The 21,280-nt window shown below is 40.5% G+C and overlaps 2 protein-coding genes across 2 annotated transcripts; both read left to right on the top strand.

Moving 5' to 3' along the window:
• Positions 1-11,561: 11,561 nt before the first annotated feature.
• Positions 11,562-11,955, top strand: LOC126622082 (uncharacterized). The gene is made up of 2 exons (XM_050290734.1): positions 11,562-11,741; positions 11,830-11,955. Exons 1-2 carry the CDS (start codon positions 11,562-11,564, stop codon positions 11,953-11,955), a joined length of 306 nt encoding a protein of 101 aa, XP_050146691.1.
• Positions 11,956-18,877: 6,922 nt separating this feature from the next.
• On the top strand, positions 18,878-19,288 carry LOC126622558 (probable carotenoid cleavage dioxygenase 4, chloroplastic; the record flags this gene model as incomplete). The annotated part of the gene is made up of 1 exon (XM_050291346.1): positions 18,878-19,288. A coding segment is annotated over one exon (411 nt), but the record flags the coding sequence as incomplete, so codon positions are not given.
• Positions 19,289-21,280: the final 1,992 nt, after the last annotated feature.

Consider the following 21,280-nt stretch of genomic DNA (forward strand, 5'->3'; position numbering starts at 1 on the left):
GATGACCTCATGTGCAAGATATTCGCCACCACTCTACAAGGCGAGGCGCAAGATTGGTTCTACACCCTGACGCCATAATCCATCCAGAATTTCTAAAAACTTTCTTTGGTTTTCACCAAAGAATATTCATCATATCGCTCGATCAAAAAGAAGTCTGACCATTTGTTCGACGTCAAGAAGAACCCAAAGGAGTCGCTTCACAACTATGTAAGGAGGTTCAAAGCAGAGAATGCAAGGATAGTTGGATGGAAGGACTCGATAGCTAGAGCAGCCTTCCAAAAAGGACTTCCAGCAGACCACCCGCTATTCAGAAAATTGATCATGAAAGAAGATCTAACTCTGGCAGACTCTTTCGCTCTGGCAGAGAAGCATGCACTTTGGGACGAGGCTCGCCAATGCACATTCAAAGACTTGAAGGAGTACCCGACGTCACATCCCTACTATCCAAACCAGAAGCAGCAGAGGACTTATTCACATGTTTGACGGTATCTAGACCAGTAATAAGCTCTATCATCATGCGAGAAGAGCTGGGGGTCCGACCACCTGTATTCCACAGTTTAAAAGCTCTCATCGATGCTATCATTCCACAATTTAAAAGTTCTCCTCGATGCTATCAGTTGTATTCCACAGTTTAAAAGCTCTTATTGATGTTATCAGAAATTCAAAAGCTAACTTCGACGATAGTTGTTGTAACCGAAAAGCTCAAGTTTTACCTTCAAACGCATGCAGTCATCATCATGATGCACTATTCCACCAAATCCTGATGAATGCAACAACTAGGTCTAAAAGGCACGCCAAGGATAGACGAACACTGAAAGGAACACTTAAAAGAAAGTTTTATCCTCGTCGCCCCAGAAGATTCTACATAAAAGCAACATGTACCGGCAGTTGAGCACTACCTTCTGTGGCCCAACGGCACCCCGAAGGTAGCCGAGCACACTTTAGCTGCACCTGCTCCCACAATGGAGATTTTTGGCATTTGCATATCGATGACGTAATACCTAGAGAAAGTACGCAAGCAACTTGAGGCATTTCAGACTTAAACTCTCACTCAAGTTCCCTGGGCAGACAACGCCTATGCAGACGTACTAGCCAGCCTAGGCTCCGCACTCGATCACCAACTTAAAACGCTCTATTCCAGTGGAATATCTTGACAAGCCAAGCATAAAGATGGAGCCAGCAGCCTAAGTGTCATAGCATTCTCATCCAAAGATCCCACACCGGACCACATATCCGTTGCCTAGTGCCTCCCAACAATTTGAAAGTTCTAAGATCAATCCATGAATGTGTATGTGGAAACCACTCCGGAGGCCAATCCTTAGAATAAAAGGCTTTTAACGCAGGCTACTATTGGCCTACCATGCATCAAGATGCTAAGGAGTTAGTATAAAAGTGCCTTAAGAATATGGCATCTAACAGCACATGTCCACACCGAGATATCCTCAAAACAATGGGCAGGCCGAAGTATCCAACAAGACGATCCTCGACTGCCTCAAAAAATCCCTCACCAGCAAGAAGGGAAAATGGCTAAACGAACTTCTCGGATGTCTATGGGCATATCGTACCACCAAAAGACGAACAACCGAACAGTAAGGAGATGGCCACAAGTTTAGATCTGGCAGAGGAGAAGCGTGAGTAGACCATTACTTGAATCGTAGCCTACTAGTAGCAATTCCTCTCCAATACAACAAAAGGGCCAAAATCTGACAGTTCTAGCCCAAATATCTAAGAAAAGCCTTCATCATTGCCCATAAAGAAGGCTCCAAAAAGATGGATCTCATATGGGAAGGTCTGTACAAGATCATCAGAATAGGCAGCAAGAGTAATTACACCCTTGCCACCATGAAACGATAAAAAGATCGAAAAGTAGTAGAGCGCCTACAATATGAAAAAGTACCATGTGTGACCTCCTACTACATCAAAGCCCGAAGACTCAAGAAGCTCGACTAGCACCACCTCACAAGTTGAGGACTATCCAGTTGTTATGCAGTTCCTACCTTACAGCTAAGTTCTTGTTCGTTTCACTCATTTTTTAATGAGGAATTCAGAAGTAATCACAACTTGGCTCGGCTGCATGCTTACAACAACTGATCACTCCGGCACTTCAAAAGAAGACTGCGCCCTTCTTAGGGACCCATAACAGGAATTGCGCCTCCCTGAGGGACCAACCATGCTCTCCAGTGCGAGAGGGTAAACTAATTGCTCTCCAGTGTAAGAGGGTAAACTAATTCCCCGACACCCATATGGGTCAGCTCTCCAAAGACGAGAGGATAAACTTTACACTCCGAATATCCAGACGTGGATGAGCCTGGCTGCCCTAGTATAACTAGATGCACGATGGATTGCGTCGGGATTCCTAGAATTCGCCATAATGGTCTTTTTCAAGGCTTAGCTAACTGAAGGATTTTGGGTCTCTTGGCCCAATCCGCAGGGAACCGGGCCCTAGAGACGGAGGGGGCACATTACGCAGTACGCCCTATAGACGACTGCCTTGGAACCCTAAAGCTGCTACCAAGTGCACTAAGGTAGCCTACGGATTCTGGAAGACTGCCTACGGCTTGCCCTTCAAGCAGTAAAGTCGTGCTAGACTTATACAACCGCACATTCTTGTGAAAGGTTAAACAAGCTAGCACACATATACGAAGTTTTATCCATTGCCGACATGCTACGTAGTCAATAAGCTTCACCTCTGCCAAGCGCGGAACAACCTACACCAAGTCCTAAAGTGTTGTGATACTTGCTACGCAATCTACGGAATTGGAGAAAGCCAAGGTTAACAGCCTAGTGGTTACACGGACTTGTCTGCTTCTGTAAGTAAGGCATCCGGCTGCCAACTCTATGGCTAACAACTTTGCAAAGTTCTACACCAACACCTACGGCTGCATAGGCTACGCGGGCTTGTTTGCTTATAAAAAAGTAGCATGCCTACCACTGGTCTATCAAGTCTAAAGGTTAGGGCATGAAAAAAAGAAGCGAAGATAAAGAAAAGCGAAGGAAAACACGTTTATAAACAACTAGCAAAGGCCAAAGGAGTTTAAGCAAAATAAGAGCTACAAGGAAAAACAAATAAAATCCTAAAGGCTACCTAGAAGACTATAGCAGCTTGGACATCCCACGACTACTCGGTCGCCACACCTTCAGCAGCCGCAACGCTCTTAACAGCGGTATCATCCGGCGCTTCACCCTCGGCTGCCCCAGCCTGGGCACTAACTTCTCAAACTACTTCACCAATGGAAGCCTCAAAAGTAAAATCAAGCAAGTCTTCCGGAGAAATAGAGAAGGTTTCGAAACCCCGAGCCCAGCTTTTTCACCTTTCAGCTGCTCATTTTCCTCGAGCAGACCAACATGGATGCTTTGTAGCTCATCCACTTCCTTCTTCAGACTTTCGTTGATCTTCAGTACACCTTAAAGTTCCAACACTTGGGGTTCAAACCTATCGACGATTCTCTTGAAGTGGATCACTTGATTATAAGCAGCAATCAACTTTTTATCCTTTGCATAAGCAGCGAAACAAAGCTCAGAAACTGCAAACTCAAGATCTTGAATCTGAGGTATGTAACATCCAATCTCCTTCTCTGCACTTTCATGCTTAACTTGGATCGCGTCAAGCCTAGTCTTCAAGTCAACGATCTTTTGGTGAGCGGTCTTAAGCTGCAAAGGAGTGGGGGCAGACATATGAGACCCCTTCAAAGCAACGAGCTCAGAATCTGCCATAGTATTTGTCGTCTCCTTAGCAGCCTTGCTATATTTGCATCATAGCAAGTAGAGCAGTCCTTCTATAATTGGGTCGTATGCTTCGCAAACGAGCTTGGGCAAACACCTTTCTGACGCCATCAACAAACTTGGCACAAACGTCCATGTTTTCAAGAGATCTGGTTTCAAAAGCACATGGATCTCAGCAACCCCCCCAGAAGCAGGCTTAGTGGATTTCTCACAGCTGCCTACGCGAGCAGTCTCCTCATTCCCAACAGGCGAATCAGTCTCAGCAGCATAAAGAATGGGCCTTGGCGCCACTTTAGCAGCAGAGTCTACCTTATCGCTCTTCATAATAGCAAGCCTCTCCAAAGGTGAACCGGACTTTGCTCCCAACAGATGTCTTGGTACAAAATTCAGCACTAGGGGCATGACAGGACCTTTATGCTAAACAATCCTATCAGCAATCGTACTAGCCATTCTTGACATGGCTGGTGCCACATGCTCAGATTTAGCAGCCTCATTTTTCGTCCCCTTGGAAAAAGTCAAGTCAATCATAAGCCTGGAGGCAGTCGACGAACTCGCGCGAGCGAAAGAAGTCTTTGATTTTTTCTCAACCGGCATCTTTTAAGCAGGCAGGGAAGATCCATTTTCCCACCTACACTTGCAGCAAGATCCACAACAGTGATTGGATGAGCCAATGCATCCGCCTTGATCTTAGTCACCTCCTCTTTCAGGAGCAGCCCACATTTCTCTCAGCGAAGAGGACTAAGCAGCCAACGACATTCATGGTACTCAGCAGGGGAGCTCAACCCAGCATTCCAGCAGGCAGGAGGCCTGCATGCCCAACATTCTAGCAGCCCATAAGGCCCGCGACCTCCTCATTTCTCTCAATCACCGGCCTAGCCCGTGTTAGATCCAAGAGCCCAAAGGAAACGAGACTTGCGACTTGCCTAGCACTGCACCCCAGCGCCACAATCTGTGGCCGCAGTCGCACCCCAGCGCCACTGCACCCCAGCGCCACAGTCCCTGCCACAACACCTCCTCGGCCCATGCCGAGCCGACTCCTGGCCCTTGCCAGCCGACGTGTTACACCACCCCGACGGCTGCCCCGCGACAGCACTATCCATAAAGAAGACAAGAAAACTTAAAATTTTCTTACATCGATGCGGCACGGAGAAGACGAAGAAATCAACAAAAGACGGTCCTTTACATGGGCAAGATGTAGAAGATTGCTAGAGGAGGGGGAACAAATATCCTCTAAGCTCTCGCTCTCTTGTAGGGTAGAATAAATCGCTTTCCAAAGTTGATTTAATAACCCACTTAAGGTGGACTTAAATAGGCTTTGGGAGAAATTTATTTCCCTTTCCTAGAAGGATCTAATTTCCTATTAAAGAGAGAATCACATCAAAATAGGAAGCAGTCTTAAGTTTCCTAAAGCAAGAAAATCTCTACACCTGTTGCCCTTTCCTACAAGCAGCCCAACAGGTGTGGTGGCATTTGTGGAGCCAAAAATAATCACAAGGCGACACGTGGATTTTTAACAAAAGAAGACAAAACTACCCTTGAGGCATACCGGGATTCCTACGCGCAAGCAGCAGGCAATTATCCCTCAACCAAGTCAAAAGTGCCCAAAATAGGTATCAACTTAAAACCTAATTTATTCATATATTTCCCATTTCATTATTTAGCTAATCAATTAGCTAAATAATATACTTATTCCTTTCATATTTCCTAAAATCATAATAATTGACTAATTAAGGGATTAATTACCTAATCAATCCCTTAATTATCAATTGAAACACCTATCCAAACCTAAAACTACTAAAGTGGCCGGCCAATCCCATCAAGAAAAGTAAACCATCTTATTCTCCACCTTTTCCACTATTTTCCCTTATTAATTACCATAATTAACTAGCCAAATAATTCCAAAAGCCACCAAAACATTATTTTATGTTTAATAGCCAAATAAATTGGCTAATTAAACCTAAATCAAACACAAAAGCCGGCCACCCCTATCCCTATAAATAGATTCCCATTTTCACCAAAAGATCATTCCAATTCTCTTACAAAAAATCTCAAATACTCTAAACATTATTTCTCTCTAAAATTCTAACTTTGGCATCAGAGGTTCTTCGGCCAAAGCCCCCCCATTCATCGTGGGCACGTGAGGCTTTTGGCCTTAACCTAAGGTGCTAGTTGTTTTGTAGGTGTAAAATCATCCAAGATCAAGGAGGAGAAAATTTGCATCCACAGAGATGTCTCGAAGTAGGACAAGGGCAGATGACAAACCTCTCCAACAACGTCCTGGTAAGCTGCCACTCGACCAGCCACGAATCGAGCGTTCTAGCAGTGTACACTCCCGACTGGGCCCTCAAGATAACGTATACTCTTGTCTTAGCGTGCGGAGGAGCATGCACTCTCGGTTAGGCCCACAGACAAGCATATGTTCACGGTTAGGGCCATACTTTGATAATCAACATGCGCAACCTTCTAAGCCAAGTGTTCATTTGTGGCTAGGCCTGCAAGGAGCATCCTCCACCTCACATCGGGGTAGGTAGCATGATGGACGGAGAAAAGCAATTACTCAATCCAGCTCAAGTTCAACCGACAGCCTACGAATGATTTGCTTGTCTACTATGAACATACCACATGCACCGCAACCGCAACATAGATGAGCCGAGTACATTGAAAAACAGCTTAGACCAGTAAATCATGACCAAAGATAGATGAGACCTCCGCTACCCAGCAAAGGAAAATTCAGGAAGAAGTAGAAAATCTCCTGACCGAATGATTGCGCAGTGTCCAACGCAATGAAGTTACGGATGAGGTGCTCCGAAGAAACATGACCAACATAAGCAAGTCACCCTTTATGGATGAGATTGAGTAGGCAGAGCCTCCATGCAAGTTCAGCATGCCACATTTCACATCTTTCAAAGGAGATGGAGACCCGAAGAGGCATCTAAAACACTACCGCAACACGATGATCCCTTATCGGAACAACGACGCCCTCTTGTGCAAGATATTCGCCACCACTTTACAAGATGAAGTAAAGATTGGTTCCACATTCTGCTGCCAAAATCCATCTGGAGTTTCGATGAACTTTCTTTGGTTTTCACCAAAGAATATTCATCCTATCGGTCGATAAAAAAGAAGTCGAACCACTTGTTCAACGTCAAGAAGAACCCAAAAGAGTCGCTTCACGACTATGTGAAAACGTTCAAAGCAGAGAAGGCGAAGATAGTTGCAATGACTCAATAGCAAGCCCAGCCTTCCAAAAAAGACTCACAGCGGATTACCCGCTATTCGGAGAATTGATCATGAAAGAAAATCTAACTCTAGCAGACTCATTGGCTTTGGCAGAGAAGAATGCACTTTGGGATGAGGCTCGGTGAGCAGACAAGGCACCTGAGTAGCCTAAAAAAGAATAGGCAGTAGCTCAAACGAAGGAGGACATGAAGCAGTATAACAACAAAAACAGGCAAGAGGCCAAGCGCAATGACCGATTGTGGAGTAAAAAATAATCAAGAAAATTATGGAGGCAACACGTGGACTCTTGGGTAAAAAGGACAAAATTACTCTCAAGGCACACTGAAGCTTCTACGCGCAAGCAGTGGACAATCATAATTCAATCAAGGTTAAAAGTGATCAAAATAGGTAATTATTCAAAACCTATTTTAACCATCCTCATCAAATCCTCCTTACAAGGTAACTCCCAAATTATTTCTTTCAAATTATATTAATTAGCTAATTAATTGATTTATTACCCAATTAATTTATCAATTAGCTAATAAATTGTGAATCACACCCAAAAAACCACCCAAGTGGCCGGTCCCCATCTCTCCCAAAGAGGCCGGCCACACCCCTATAAATATATCCCATTTTCTCCAAAAACCTAAGTTCAACACTCTTGCAAAATTCTTCAAATTCTCTAAACACTGTTCCTCAAATTCTAACTTTGGCATCAGAGGTTCTTCGACCAAAGGTATTAATTGTTTTGTAGGTGCAATTTTGTCCAAGAAGAGGGAGGCGGAAATTTGCATCCACACTGATCCCCAACTAAAAGAGGCCTGATGCCCAATGACTACTATAAGTTCTTGATCTCGATCTACTAAATTCTCCACGACATTAAGATCGAATCATGGTTCAAGTTGTCGAAGCAATCAAAGGGAGATACCTCCAAGTTAGACCACACCAAGTACTACGCATTCCATCGAGGTCCCGATCACACAACCGACAACTGCTAAACTTGGAGGAATTACCTAGAGAAGCTGGTAAAAGAAGGCAAGGTCGATAGATACTTGGACAAGCTAGCAACGCAACCTAGAAAAAACACAAACGCAAACGAAAAACTACCAACCAAGACAATTCGGATCAATGGCATTTTCACCGAGTCTGAGCACTTGGGGGGCCTCCAACAACTCCAAGAAGAGGAAGATCCAGCATGCTCTATTAGTCTCACAGGTCCAAGTAGTCAACACCCAACTTAGACCCATCGTTGGCTTCATCGAGCAAGATGTCGATGGCGTCGACTTCCCACATGATGAGGCACTAGTGGTATCTATCCAACTAGCCCACGTTATAGTCGACAAAATAATGTGACCATGAAAGTGCAGTTAACCTACTTTAGCTCTCAGTAACTCAGAAGATGGGCCCTAAAAAACACAATCATACGCCAAGTGGAGGTACTCACTGGATTCAATGGACACACCTCGACTGCCATCAGCAACATACACTTGACGTGATAACACCACCAGTTGTCTCAAAGCAGATGTTCACGATAGTAAGCGACTCGTATCCCTACAATGGGATTCTAGGGCGACCTTGGTTAATAAAGATGGAAGCCATAACCTCTGTCAAGTATAAAAAAATCTGATTTCGCTTCCCGGGAGGAGGAGTAGGAAAAATCAAGTCTGACCAGGCCACATCTCGACGATGCACTATGCAAGTACTGAAGAAGTAAAAAAAGAAAACATTTACCCCCTTAGAGGCCACCAAGGCCCAAAAAGACGACGAAGCTACCAAATAAAAGTTACAGTAGATGAATCGAGAAGATGGTATCCAAATCAACGTGCCAGTAGACGGGACGGGATGGAAACCCAAAAAGGACGCCGAGCATATCATTCTTGATCCCCAGCAGCCAGAGAAGACTGCTAGAATCAGCTCACGACTGAGCCCGAAGGAAAAAGAGGAACACACAAATTTCCTTAGTAAAAATTGTGACATCTTTGCATGGTCACCTTCTGACATGCCCAACATCGACCCTAAGATAGTTTGCCACAAGCTACACGTTAACCCCACTGCCAAACCAGTGATAAAAAAGAGAAGAAATTTTGCACCCAAACGAATAGTGATCATTGAAGCAGAAATTAACAAGCTACTGGAGGCTGGATTCATAGAAGAGGTAGCATACTCAGCATGGCTTGCCAACGTCGTGCTAATAATGAAGAAAGAGAAGGGCAAGTAGAGAGTTTACGTGGACTACACTGACCTCAACAAAGCATACCCGAAGGATCCCTATCTAGTTCCCTGAATCGACTTACTAGTATATTCAACTTTCGAGAACCAACTGCTCAGTTTCTTGGTGCATACTTCGGTTACAACCAAATAGCCATGGACGAGCTCGACAAGGAGAAAACTGCATTCATGATCGAGCGAGGCACCTACTGCTACAAAGTCATGACTTTTTGGCTTTAAGAATACGGGAGCCACTTGTTAATGACTGGTAAACATGATGTTCAAGAAGCAAGTTGGAGTAACCATAGAGGTCTACGTCGACGACATCATAGTGAAAGGCAAGCAGCGATCAAACCATATTGGTAACTTGACGAAAACTTTCGATAACTTTAGAAAGTACAAGATGAAGCTCAATCCCACAAAATGCATGTTCCGAGTATCTTCAGGTAGAATCTTAGGGTACCTTGTAACCCAACAAGGAATTGAAAAACAACCTAAGTAGATCCGAGCAATCCTAGCGATGAAGTCTCCAACAACCTTGAAGGAGATCCAAAGCTTGATCGGGCAAGCAGCTGTGCTAAATCACTTCTTTTCACGGTCCACCGATCAATGCAAGCCTTTTTTCAAAGCAATCAAAAGGGCACATCGAGATAAATGGGATAATGAGTGCGAAAGAGCTTTCCAAGACCTAAAGAAATATCTCACATCACCTCCCTTACTATCTAAGCCGGAAGCAACAGAGGACTTATACATCTACTTGGTAGTCTCAAAAGTAGCAGTGAGCTTTACCTTCATACTAGATAGTTGGGGGCCCAACTGCAAGTATTCTACACATCTAAAGCTCTTCTCGATGTGAAAACCAAATATCCAAATATCAATAAATTAATTTTAGCGGTAGTTGTTGTGGCTCGGAAGCTTAGACCATATTGTCAAGCCCATACAGTCATCGTCATGACTCAGTATCCTCTATGATCAATTCTACATGGTCCTGATGCTTCTCAACAAGTAATGAAATGGGCATTCAAACTTGGCCAATATAGCTTAGTTTACCAACCCTATATCGTAAACTTCATAGCAGAATTCATGCCTAGCCTAAGTGACGCAGCAACACGGCCCAACAATGCCTCAGAAGCAACCGAGCACACCATAGCCACACATGCTTTACCGGATGGAGACATCTGGCATTTGCACATTGACGGCGCATCCAAGTATAAAGGTTTGGGAGCAAGCATGGTCCTTGTCAACCCTAATGGTTCGATGCTTGAGCAGGCGATCACTCTAGGCTTCAAAGTATCTAACAATGAAGTAGAGTACAAAGCCTTACTAGCAGGCCTCCGAATGACAAAAGACTTGGCAATGAGAAAGCTTGCAATTTATTCCAATTCCCAGCTAATCACCAGTCAAACTACTGGGGAGTACATGGCAAAATATATGAAGATGGTGCAATACCTAGAGAAGGTACAAAAGCAACTTAAGGCATTTCAGACTTACACTCTCACTCAAGTTCTGCAAGTAGACAATGCTCACACGGACATACTAGCAGGCCTAGGATCTGCCCTCGACCAACAACTCAAACACTCTATTTTGGTGGAGTATCTGGGCAAACCAAGCATAGAGACAGAGCCAGCAACCGAAGTGTCACAGGTTAATACAACTCTAAACTGGCAAGATTCCATTATAGACTACCTGGTCAATGGCACACTTCCCATGGAAAGATTGGAGTATAGAAAACTCCAAACGAAGGTAACATACTACTACATGTGGAACGACATTCTCGTCCGAAGATGATACACTGGACCACATATTTGCTGCCTAGCACTTCCCGACAACCTAAAGGTTCTTAGTTTAATCTATTAAGGCGTTTGTGGTAATCACTCCAGAGGCCAATCCTTAGCACAAAAGGCTCTTAACGTAGGTTATTACTAGCCTAATATGCATCAAGATGTTAAGGAATTAGTACAAAAGTGCGACAGCTGCCAATGCTACAAGCTGGTACCAACACTGCCTGCCAATGAACTACACTCGTATACAAATCCTTGGGCGTTCATGTAGTGGGCAATCGACTTGGTAAGGCCTAATGTAAGCACCCTATCCTCGGTTTATATGTGCAACAAAAACTTGTTGTCGCCGCGTAAAGTTAGCAAGAAAACACGGGGTAATTGTTTTTTGCACGAAAAACTTGCGCGACGAAAAGGGGACATTTGCATAACCAAGGATTCATCACGCAAGTTCCTGTCAGTTTTGACCATTTACTGCAGGTGAATCAGAGGAATCAATATCGCATTTAATATAGATGTTTGCGCGACAAAGCCTTCGTCGCGCAAAGGCCCTAACCTTCCTATAAATATGTTGTTGTCCTTATTCTTTACAATTATGTTCTCCTTATTCTTCACAATTCTGTTCGTGCTGGGATGGCGAATAAAAACAAGGATGAGAATGTGTGCAACGCTAACCCGCATAATGTGAGGCAACATTTTGAGTTCGCGCATGCGATTGCTGTAGCCACAGGGAATAATTGTCCCACTGCTGAGTGGCGTTCTTGGAAAGATGTGACTGGGAATGTGAAAAAGGCTGTGATGGATGAACTATTAGTAAGTATATTGTTGATGGATCAATAATTAAGTTTGTGAAATTTTTAGTTATATGTTGGAATTAATTATTTGCATATATGTGTAACAGTGTAAGTATACTCTTGATGATGATACGAATGAACAGTTGATGAAGTTGATGGATGATGCGTTAGAGGGAGGTTACAATCGGTGGCATTATGAAGTCTTGCGGAATGGATCAAGACCATCGAAATAGTAGTTTTAAATTTAAGTTTTGTATGACAATATTAAATTTTTTTTTAATAAGTTATGTATTTGGACTTAATTAGGTTTTATTTCCTGTTAGGTTTTTTTATTGAGACCTAATGTAAGCACCCTATCCTTAGTTTATATGTGTTTTCAATCTTCAATTTTTATGGATTAATGTGACGACCAATCCCTTCTTTTCACTGTAATTTTCTTTTTGTTGGTGTAATTTGATGATCATACCTTTTTTGGACAAAAGTGGAATTTGACATGGAGGTGGTTTTCGGCTTTCAGTTTCATTTTCTTGGTTTTGTACTAAAATAGTACTCGTCGCTACAAATGCGTGAGCGCATGTTAGACTCGAATCGGATCTGTAACGAAAAAGTTACGCTCCATTAAAGTACATTAGTCACAAGTAATTTTGTACACGCGCATACGAATTTACGGTGTTGAAACATTGTCGAAAAGACACATTTGTACATTAAAAATTGTGCAAATCCATCCAATCCTTAAAAGGTATCCAATCCCTTCTTTCACACCCATCAAACTTTTGCTTTTTCCTTCTTTTCCTCTCCACCAATCAAATTGTTTTTCCCTCAACCTTGCACCCAATCAGAAATCAGAAGGTTCTCTCTCTTTCAGTGAACAACCACAGAGACACCACCACCACACAAACATCGCTCCGTCGAGTTCCTCCACCTTTAACACTCCACATTACCATCACCACTACTAGGACGGTTGCTCCGATGAGATATGCGAGTTTCTCAGCCTAAGAACTAGGACTTACACGGTCAATGACCACTGCCACTGCTCACTTTCCTTCTCTAGCGAAACTTCATTTTCTGATCAAGGTAGGCCACGGGAACCCTCTTTCTTATACCTTTTTGTTGTCCTGCAACAATCACTAGGTTATAGGTTTTTCTTGTTGACGATTTGATGCAGAAAAGATTAGAAGAAAGAAACTCCCTAGATTTTTTTAGGAGAACCGTGGTCATCAGGCCACTTTCAAACCATTTCCCCGACCAACACAAACCACAACTGAGCTTCTAATAGGTATAGCCTTGTTTGCTACAGTTCTAGCTTTATATTTGTTTTTGTATCACTGAAAATGGTTAAGAATCGAACTAGAAATTAGCCTTCAAAGTTGGGAAGAATTCTTAGATTTTTGGAAATTTGGATCCGTGGTCATTTGGCCACTTTTAGGCCAAATTCTTGGTCAACACATACCACATTTGAACTTTCTGTGAATATGGATCGATTCATTACATTCCTAGCTTTAATTTGGTCTTTGTAGAATTGTTTTTGGTTGAGAATCGAGCTTGTTAAGAGCTCTGGAAGTTGGATCTTCAACCTGCAAAACGCAGGAGCTTATGAGGAAGACGAGTACAGCCGTACTCGTAGGCACGTAGGCGTGCGTGAAGAGCCCAGCATGGTCGGCGCGTGTAGCGCTTGGATGCTAGTGCAGCCACTTGTGGCGGCACGTCTAACCTCTGATTAACCTTCTGTCAATTTGTGTAGGTCCGTGACGTCGAGTAGATCAATTTCATGTATTCAAACCCTATGTTTGAGCAATCTACGGAGGTTTTTTTTAAGTTTCCGAGTATGTGTTATTAAACTAAGTTAATAAGTAATTTCACATATAGGGGAAACGTATCTCGAGGATGTACGAGGTCAAGCAAGACTAGGAGGCTTCGTTTCGATTGTGTATATGTGAGTGGGCAATTTATTTTATACCTATACATATTGATAGTTTCCCTAAATGCGTAGTTGCTTCACTTTTACGCTTATATTGCCAATTATTCGTTATTGTGATATTAAATGTGATAAATGTTGTTATATGGTTAGGATATTACTATCATGACATTCATACATATATGTACATGCTCATCTTGCTGCACTGGTGTTAGTACTCGCCCCAGGTCCAGGACTAGTCCTTCACGTGTATGTTCACATCGCACCATTCGCTCTCCTTGGATCCAAGTTAGGTGCCAATCCTATCGGGTAGATTACATTAGGCAATCCAACTTGTATGTGACCGTGCTTCTGCACCAGTCTTCACGTGATCGTAGTACTAGAGCATATTGATTACACCCAGTCCTGTTAGTGTCAGAAATTATCTGTTCAAACTCGTGTGTCAACTTAGATGGATGAGCATTTAGCTATACTTGATTATCACATGATTTTATTACTGTGGCATTTATATATCATGACTTGGCATATTTCTGGTTATAATGTTGTTGTATTATTGTTTACATACTTACGTAGTATGTTTTAAGGAAACTATACTTGTTTTATGGCGAGGGGTTAGTATATTAAAAAATAAAGGTTTTTACAAAACATTGTTTTGCTGACCCACTCAACTTTGTTTTTCGCCCCTCCAGGTTTAGTAGATGTGCTTACGTATAAACGAGGATTCTGGCAAATCTCAGGAGATGGTTATCATTAGTGGTATAACCCTCATCCTATTCATTATACTGTCTTATGCTCTAACATCACGTGTGAAAAGGGTTCAATCCCATTCACCCGCGCACTCCTTTGTTTAGGCACTTTTATGTTTAAATTTATTCACATTCTTTTTCCACTACACTACACTTTATGGTTTCGTCACCCTCTAGGTGTCGGCCAGCACAACTCGATTCGGAGTCCAAGTGAGACTTTCCGGGTCGAGGTGTGTCAATTAAGTCATTAATTATTTATAGAATAAATATTTAAGATATTAATTATTTATAGAATAATATTTCAGGTATTAATTATTTATAGAATAAATATTTAAGGTATTAATTATTTATAGAATAATATTTCAGGTATTAATTATTTATAGAATAAATATTTAAAGTATTAATTATTTTTCTGAATATTTGCTTGCAATTATAATATATATATATATGTTTATGTAAACTTTATAATTACAATCATTCCATTCGTCGCTAAATATATTGCACGATGCTAGTTTCGTCGCATAAGATGACTTTGTGCGAAGTAGGATCCGATTAAAACCTTCCCATTTATTGTGCATTTATGACGCATTTTGCGCGACGAAAGCAAGGGTATCCTATATAAACACAGTTTCAGAACCCTAGTTTTCAAACAAAATTTCTTTAAAAAAGAATGGCCGATTCTCGATAAGGTTCTAGCAAAAAGAAACTTGTAGTGCAAATACAGAGGTATCGACGAAAGCAAGTGCCATACTTTGAAGGAAATAATATGGTTGAGGGCTACATTGAATTTAGGTTTGACATTGGGAATTTGGTGCGAAGGGATTGTTCTGCCAAGTTTGAGTCTTAGAAAAAGGTCATTGAGGAGTTGAAGAAGTTCATGCTGAGGGAGTTATCTGTAAGTTTGGAGTAATTAATGAACAATTATTTTTGTTAAAACATAATATTTTTTAAATTACTAATTCATTGTTATTGGCATTAATGTAGGTTCATTGGGATGTTGATAAAAGCGATGAGAAGCAACAGATTTATGTGGATGGGCTTTTCAAGTAGATTTTCCGGCAGTGGAAGTTTGATGTGTTGAGGGCGAGGGAGGATTGAAGTTGAGAAGGGTTGTTTTTTTTTAAATAAGATTTTGTGGACGTTATATTTAATTTAATTAATAAATTTAAGTTATGTGGATGAGTATTAATATTTACATAATTATAATTTCTATTTGGGATAGTAAATTAGTTTTATTAATTAATTTAATGTTTAATTAGGTTTGATTTTTTTATTTATAAAAATAAAATTTACAATACATACAAACAAAATTGAAAAACATAAAAAAAAATTAAAAAATATGCATTGCACGACAATATATGCTTTTGTCGCGCAATTTGTTGAGAAGAATAAATTATAAAATAAAGAAAATAAAATTTTAAAAAAATGGTAAACTTGCACGACGAATGATTATTTTTGTTGCGCAAATTACATTTGTCCAAAGTGAACTTTTTAATCTGGATTCAACCATGTGCAGAGGCAAACCACAAAAAAAATTTGTAGATTGTGCCTCTGCACTCATCCCTTCGATTTTGCTCAATCTGGCATCCGTCATTTCCATTTTCTCTCAATTTCATCATCTAATACTCCCTCCATCATCTTCTCTAGGTTGATCGAGTTATCTCGGTGTGTCTGGTAAGTGTTTTTTTTTTAGGGTAAAAGTATTAATGTAAATTCATACTAACGCTATTAATTTCGTTGTCTATAGGGATATTGTGTGTGATTAGCGATTGGTGGAGAACGATTGAGAAGGTATTTTCTTTGATTTATTTTTAAAAAATATCAAATTAATTAAATTATGTTGAACTTAGTTTGCTATGTTTATATTGTGTTGTGAAATTATATGTTGTTAAATTTGTACGTGACATACAAATATGTGTTGTGATGTACGGAGTTAATTGAAATTAACTTTGTACTTGTTTTTTATTTTTAGTAAAACTTAGTTTCCCATTCGAGGATTAGTTGGATTTCACACATGGATGTGAAAGCATGACTGCGATCCAATTAATTCTTGAATTGTCCCATTATTTGGACAGTTTGGGAATGCACAGTTATTGCGCGTAGTTTATGGTTGAAGGATTAGGTTTCAGTTGTGGAGATTTCGGTATCATCTCTGTACATTCTTCGGGTGGCACTTAGGTATTTTATTTCTACGTTGCACACCTAAAGAACTATACCGATATGCTGTCGAAATTCATGACATGACTATGCATTCCCGAATGGGATAGGGCCCTTACCGGAGGCATAAGGTGACACTATCATTTGTATGAAGTTGTAGTGATTGTTGTATTGTTATTGTGGTTCCAGGAATTATGGAAAAGACGTGGATACAAAACCTGAATAGATGCGCGGACGAATACTTGGATGGAATTGAGGATTTTATTGACTTTACACGTACACACAACCCGGGTGCAACTAGAATCTGGTGTCCTTGTAGGAGGTGTAACAACACGTTAAGGGAGACAATTGAAAATGTTCGATTTCATTTAGTAAGGAACAGAATGATTGAGAGATATAATACTTGGAACCATCATGGGGAACAATTAGACAATGTTTCGTCTTCAAACGCCATAAGAGTGGACAATGTTGAACTTATTGTGGATCCTAATGAACAAGTCATGGATTTTATAAATGATGCTATTCCATTTGCATCAACAAACACCAATTAGGAAAGGGAAGATGACATGCCTACACCAATGGACAGTGCAGAGTTCGAACAATATGAAAAACTATTAAAAAAGGCCAACCAAGAGTTATACCCGAGGTGCAAGAGCTTTTCCTTTCTCACGGCCATTGTGGAACTAATGCACGGAAAAATAAAGTATCGTATGTTGAACCAATGTTTCGATTACTGTTTGGGGGTTTTCAAGAGAATGCTTCTGAAGGACAATTGTTTGCCGAAAGACCATAGACATGCGCAAAAGGTGTTGAATAGTATTGGATTAGATTATGAAAAAAATCACGCTTGCAAAAACAATTGTATTTTATTCTACGAAGAGAATAAAGCATTGGATAAATGCCCTATATGCAATGAGTCGAGGTTCAAAATGACAGCTCAGAATAGAACGACTAAGATCCCACAAAAAGTCATGTGTTATCTACCCCTAAAACCTAGGTTGCAGCGATTGTATATGTGGACGCATACTGCCACAGACTTGAGATGGCATAACAAAAAACTAGTAGACAACGATGTGATGAGGCATCCTGCAAATGGGGAGGCATGGAAAGAGTTCGATCGAACGTTCCCCGAGTTTGCTGATGATCCCCGAAATGTTAGATTAAGACTTGCCACTGACGGATTCAATCCGTTCAAGGTTCTAAACTAACACCATAGCACTTGGCCGATTTTCGTATTCCCATATAATTTGCTGCATGGGAAATACATGAAAAAAAATACATGATGATGCTCTTTTGATAACTGAGGATCCTGGGAGGTCAATCGATGTTTACTTAAGGTCGTTGGTTCATGAGCTAAAGGATTTATGGACAAACGGTGTGTGCACATACAATAAGTCCACTGGGAAGATGTTCACTTTAGGGCAGCAGTTATGTGGACTGTGACCGATTTTCCCGCATATGCAATACTTTCTGGGTGGACCACTAAGGGTTATATGGCATGCCCTATATGCAAGGATGATGTAACATCTGGATGGCACGCCGGAAAAGTTTATTACCTTGGTCATCAGAGATGGTTGCCATGGGACTACGAGTGTTGAGAAAAGGATAAAGAGTTCGACGGGAACATAGAGCATCGCCTCAGACCTAGAGAATGGTTTAGTGATCATATTTTGGAATAGTTTAACCATTTGGATTTTGTTCCGTTCGGGAAAACATTGAGTCGAGCCAAACCTTCTACACATATGAACTGGACGAACAAGCCTATGTTTTTTGAGCTCCCATATTGGTCGAAACTAAAATTGAGACACAACCTCGACATTATGCATGTTGAGAAAAATGTCTTTGACACATTGGTGGGCATCATTCTAGATATCGAGGGTAAGATAAAGGACACGATCAAAGCTCATCTTGATTTGGAAAGAATGGGCATACGGAGGGGTTTATGGATGAATAGGGACAGTCATAAATCCAAAAGGGATCTTGTGTTTTTTTCCATGAAACCGAATGACAAAAAAGAGTTTTTAAAGTTTGTATCGTCTGTAAAGTTTCTCAATGGGTATGCTTCAAATATCGCGCATTGCATGAATGTTGACGGGGGTAAATTTGTTGGACTAAAGAGCCATGACTGCCATGTGTTTATGCAACACCTACTTCATGTGGGTATTCGACACGTATTGCCAGAAGATGTAGTGAAGTCAATCATGTTATTGTTGTCCAGATTTTTTTCCCAACTAACAGCAAGAACGTTGCGAAAGACGGACGTTAATCAATTGCGACATGACATTGTCCAAGTCCTATGCAAGTTTAAGATGATATTTTTGACATTTTTGGATCAATCATGCTTACATGGGGAAGAAGAACAAGTTTGTGTATGGATCTGTCCCTGGAGAAACAATGCTCGCTGATGATCATTCAATACCAAAGTGTGCATGGGTGGTGAAGTTGGATCTAGATGTGTCTTCCCATGGGGGTGAGAGCACAGTGGCATGCAGGATGTACGGACCAAATTGCTACGGCGGTGAGCCTTTCTTTGTTGCTAGAGAGCCGGAGAATCCAAACGCGAAGGAGGATGATGGATACGTGGTGTCATTTGTGCACGATGAGAAGACAGGAGAATCAAGGTTCTTAGTGATGGATGCTAAGTCGCAACAGCTTGATATTGTGGCGGTTCTCAAGCTGCCCTGCCGGGTCCCGTACGGCTTCCATGGTCTCTTCGTGAAGGAAAGTGACCTACAAAAGTTGTACTAAATATAATTGGTGAATAGGATCTCACTAACAAAATAATATATGAGAGTTTACACATCTAATATTATCAAGATCTTTTATGATAAAACTCAACACCTATTAATAGATTTTTAAGTTAGTACAATATCGATGATGTTAGGCGAATCATGCTGGTCATATAAAATTTATCAAATATTACTATCTCAGCTTATCCACAAGTTTGTACATTCTATGACTGAGGTTTGGCTTCCATGAACTCTAGAAATGCACTTAATTATTGTTGTAGCAGATCGAATCCGAAATAAATCTGTTGATGCCAGCTGTTGGACGAAGTTACCGGATACCGTATATCATACAAAAGTACAAAAACAAAATGATGTATTGTGGTATAAGAAAAAAGGCTTTTTTTATTAGAACTCCGCATAATATTAAATACATTGCACATTAAAATTTAATATTTAATTACTCATATACCTTAATATGCAATGACAATATTTCCTTCCTAAAGATTAAAAAAAAAATTCTACATACACCCAAAATCACTTTTAACATGTATATTGATAGGTATTTTTACCACCTGCAAAAGTAGGAATAAAAATACTTTAAAATACTTGCAAGAGTACAAGGTTATCGTGGTATAGCAGCTCAAGTAATGTCGTTTTCCACAGGGATTGAATGAATAATTTATGTTAAAACCAAATCTTAATTAATTATTTGAAAACAAAGTTTGGAAGAGGTTGATATTATTACCTATAATATTAAAAACGAATTTAATTAAAAATAATTAAATAAATTTGGAAAGTAAAGAAAACAAAAGAAAATAGTTTTGAAAATAAATTTGAGCACTAGGGTTTTACCGTTACCTTAACAATCCTACGTAGTTCTTCCAATTACTTATGAATTATGCATACATATTTGAAGGTTAGGTTTTCCTAAAGTATGCCCTACTTGGAACCTCCAGCATAGAACATATATCTAACATGCAACCCGTATGTGGTGTCCAAATCGAATGTGAACATGCAAGACTCATTAAGTTTTGTGAAATCCTTTTGAAAAACCATATAACCCTTAAGGCGTGTCGTCCATCCTAAGAAGTTACACATATTAACCACAATAAGCCTTAGTCAATTTCAGGGACAACCCTCCACCAAAATTGCATCAAATTACTTTTCTAACTATCCTAATGGTGGCCAATCATCAAGACAATTAGATAGTTTCAAACACGGTGATTAATAATTCAAAACTTGCATGCATAAATTCATAAGTAAATTGAAAAGAAACTACATATTCTGGCTAATGCTTGTGGCCTCACCCTAACAAACGAAACTAGTTACTAACAACCATAAAATAAAATATTATTAAAAACATGGATAGAAAACAACTTGAAAATAAACTTGAATCATCAAAAGCTCTCTAAAGCCAAAGTGTTACGTTCTCCTCTTTTTTTGTAATGGCTATATTGTTGGAAATGTGCCCTAAAACCAATCATATGATGATACTTTACGGACATTTGACATGTTAAACTAATCTAGTTTAATATCAAGGGCAAAGATTATTGTTTTAAACCGTCTCATATAAATGTTATATGCTTAAACGATAAGTCCAAGGAATATGTAATTAGGAGAATGTAATTTAAAGAAGTTAGATTCATGAGACCATTCTCTTTTGTATACATATCCTAAACATTCCTGATCATAGGATTGCCAATTGGGCATTGACAATCCGTTAAGATCAGTGCATGCTGTGTCTTCTCTCAGGAAGAGTGACTGGTCTCGAGTCATTGGTGTGATTGACACCAAGACAAGCATGTAGGTGCTCAATAGAGAATGAGTCCACTGAACACGATCAACGATGAGTTCTCATACTCATGTCACATGAGAACTCATGGTTGGGATAATGCAAAGTAGTCCTTTGACCTGAGGCATCATAGTTGTCTTGTGGTTAGGTCCTTGATCTTTGACTATGTCAAAGTCACTCCGTCAGAGGGTGTCCACGGCATAGTTGGGGTTAAGCCAC

The sequence above is a fragment of the Malus sylvestris genome, chromosome 5, assembly GCF_916048215.2.
Source record: "Malus sylvestris chromosome 5, drMalSylv7.2, whole genome shotgun sequence".
In the NCBI taxonomy this organism is placed as follows: Eukaryota; Viridiplantae; Streptophyta; class Magnoliopsida; order Rosales; family Rosaceae; genus Malus; species Malus sylvestris.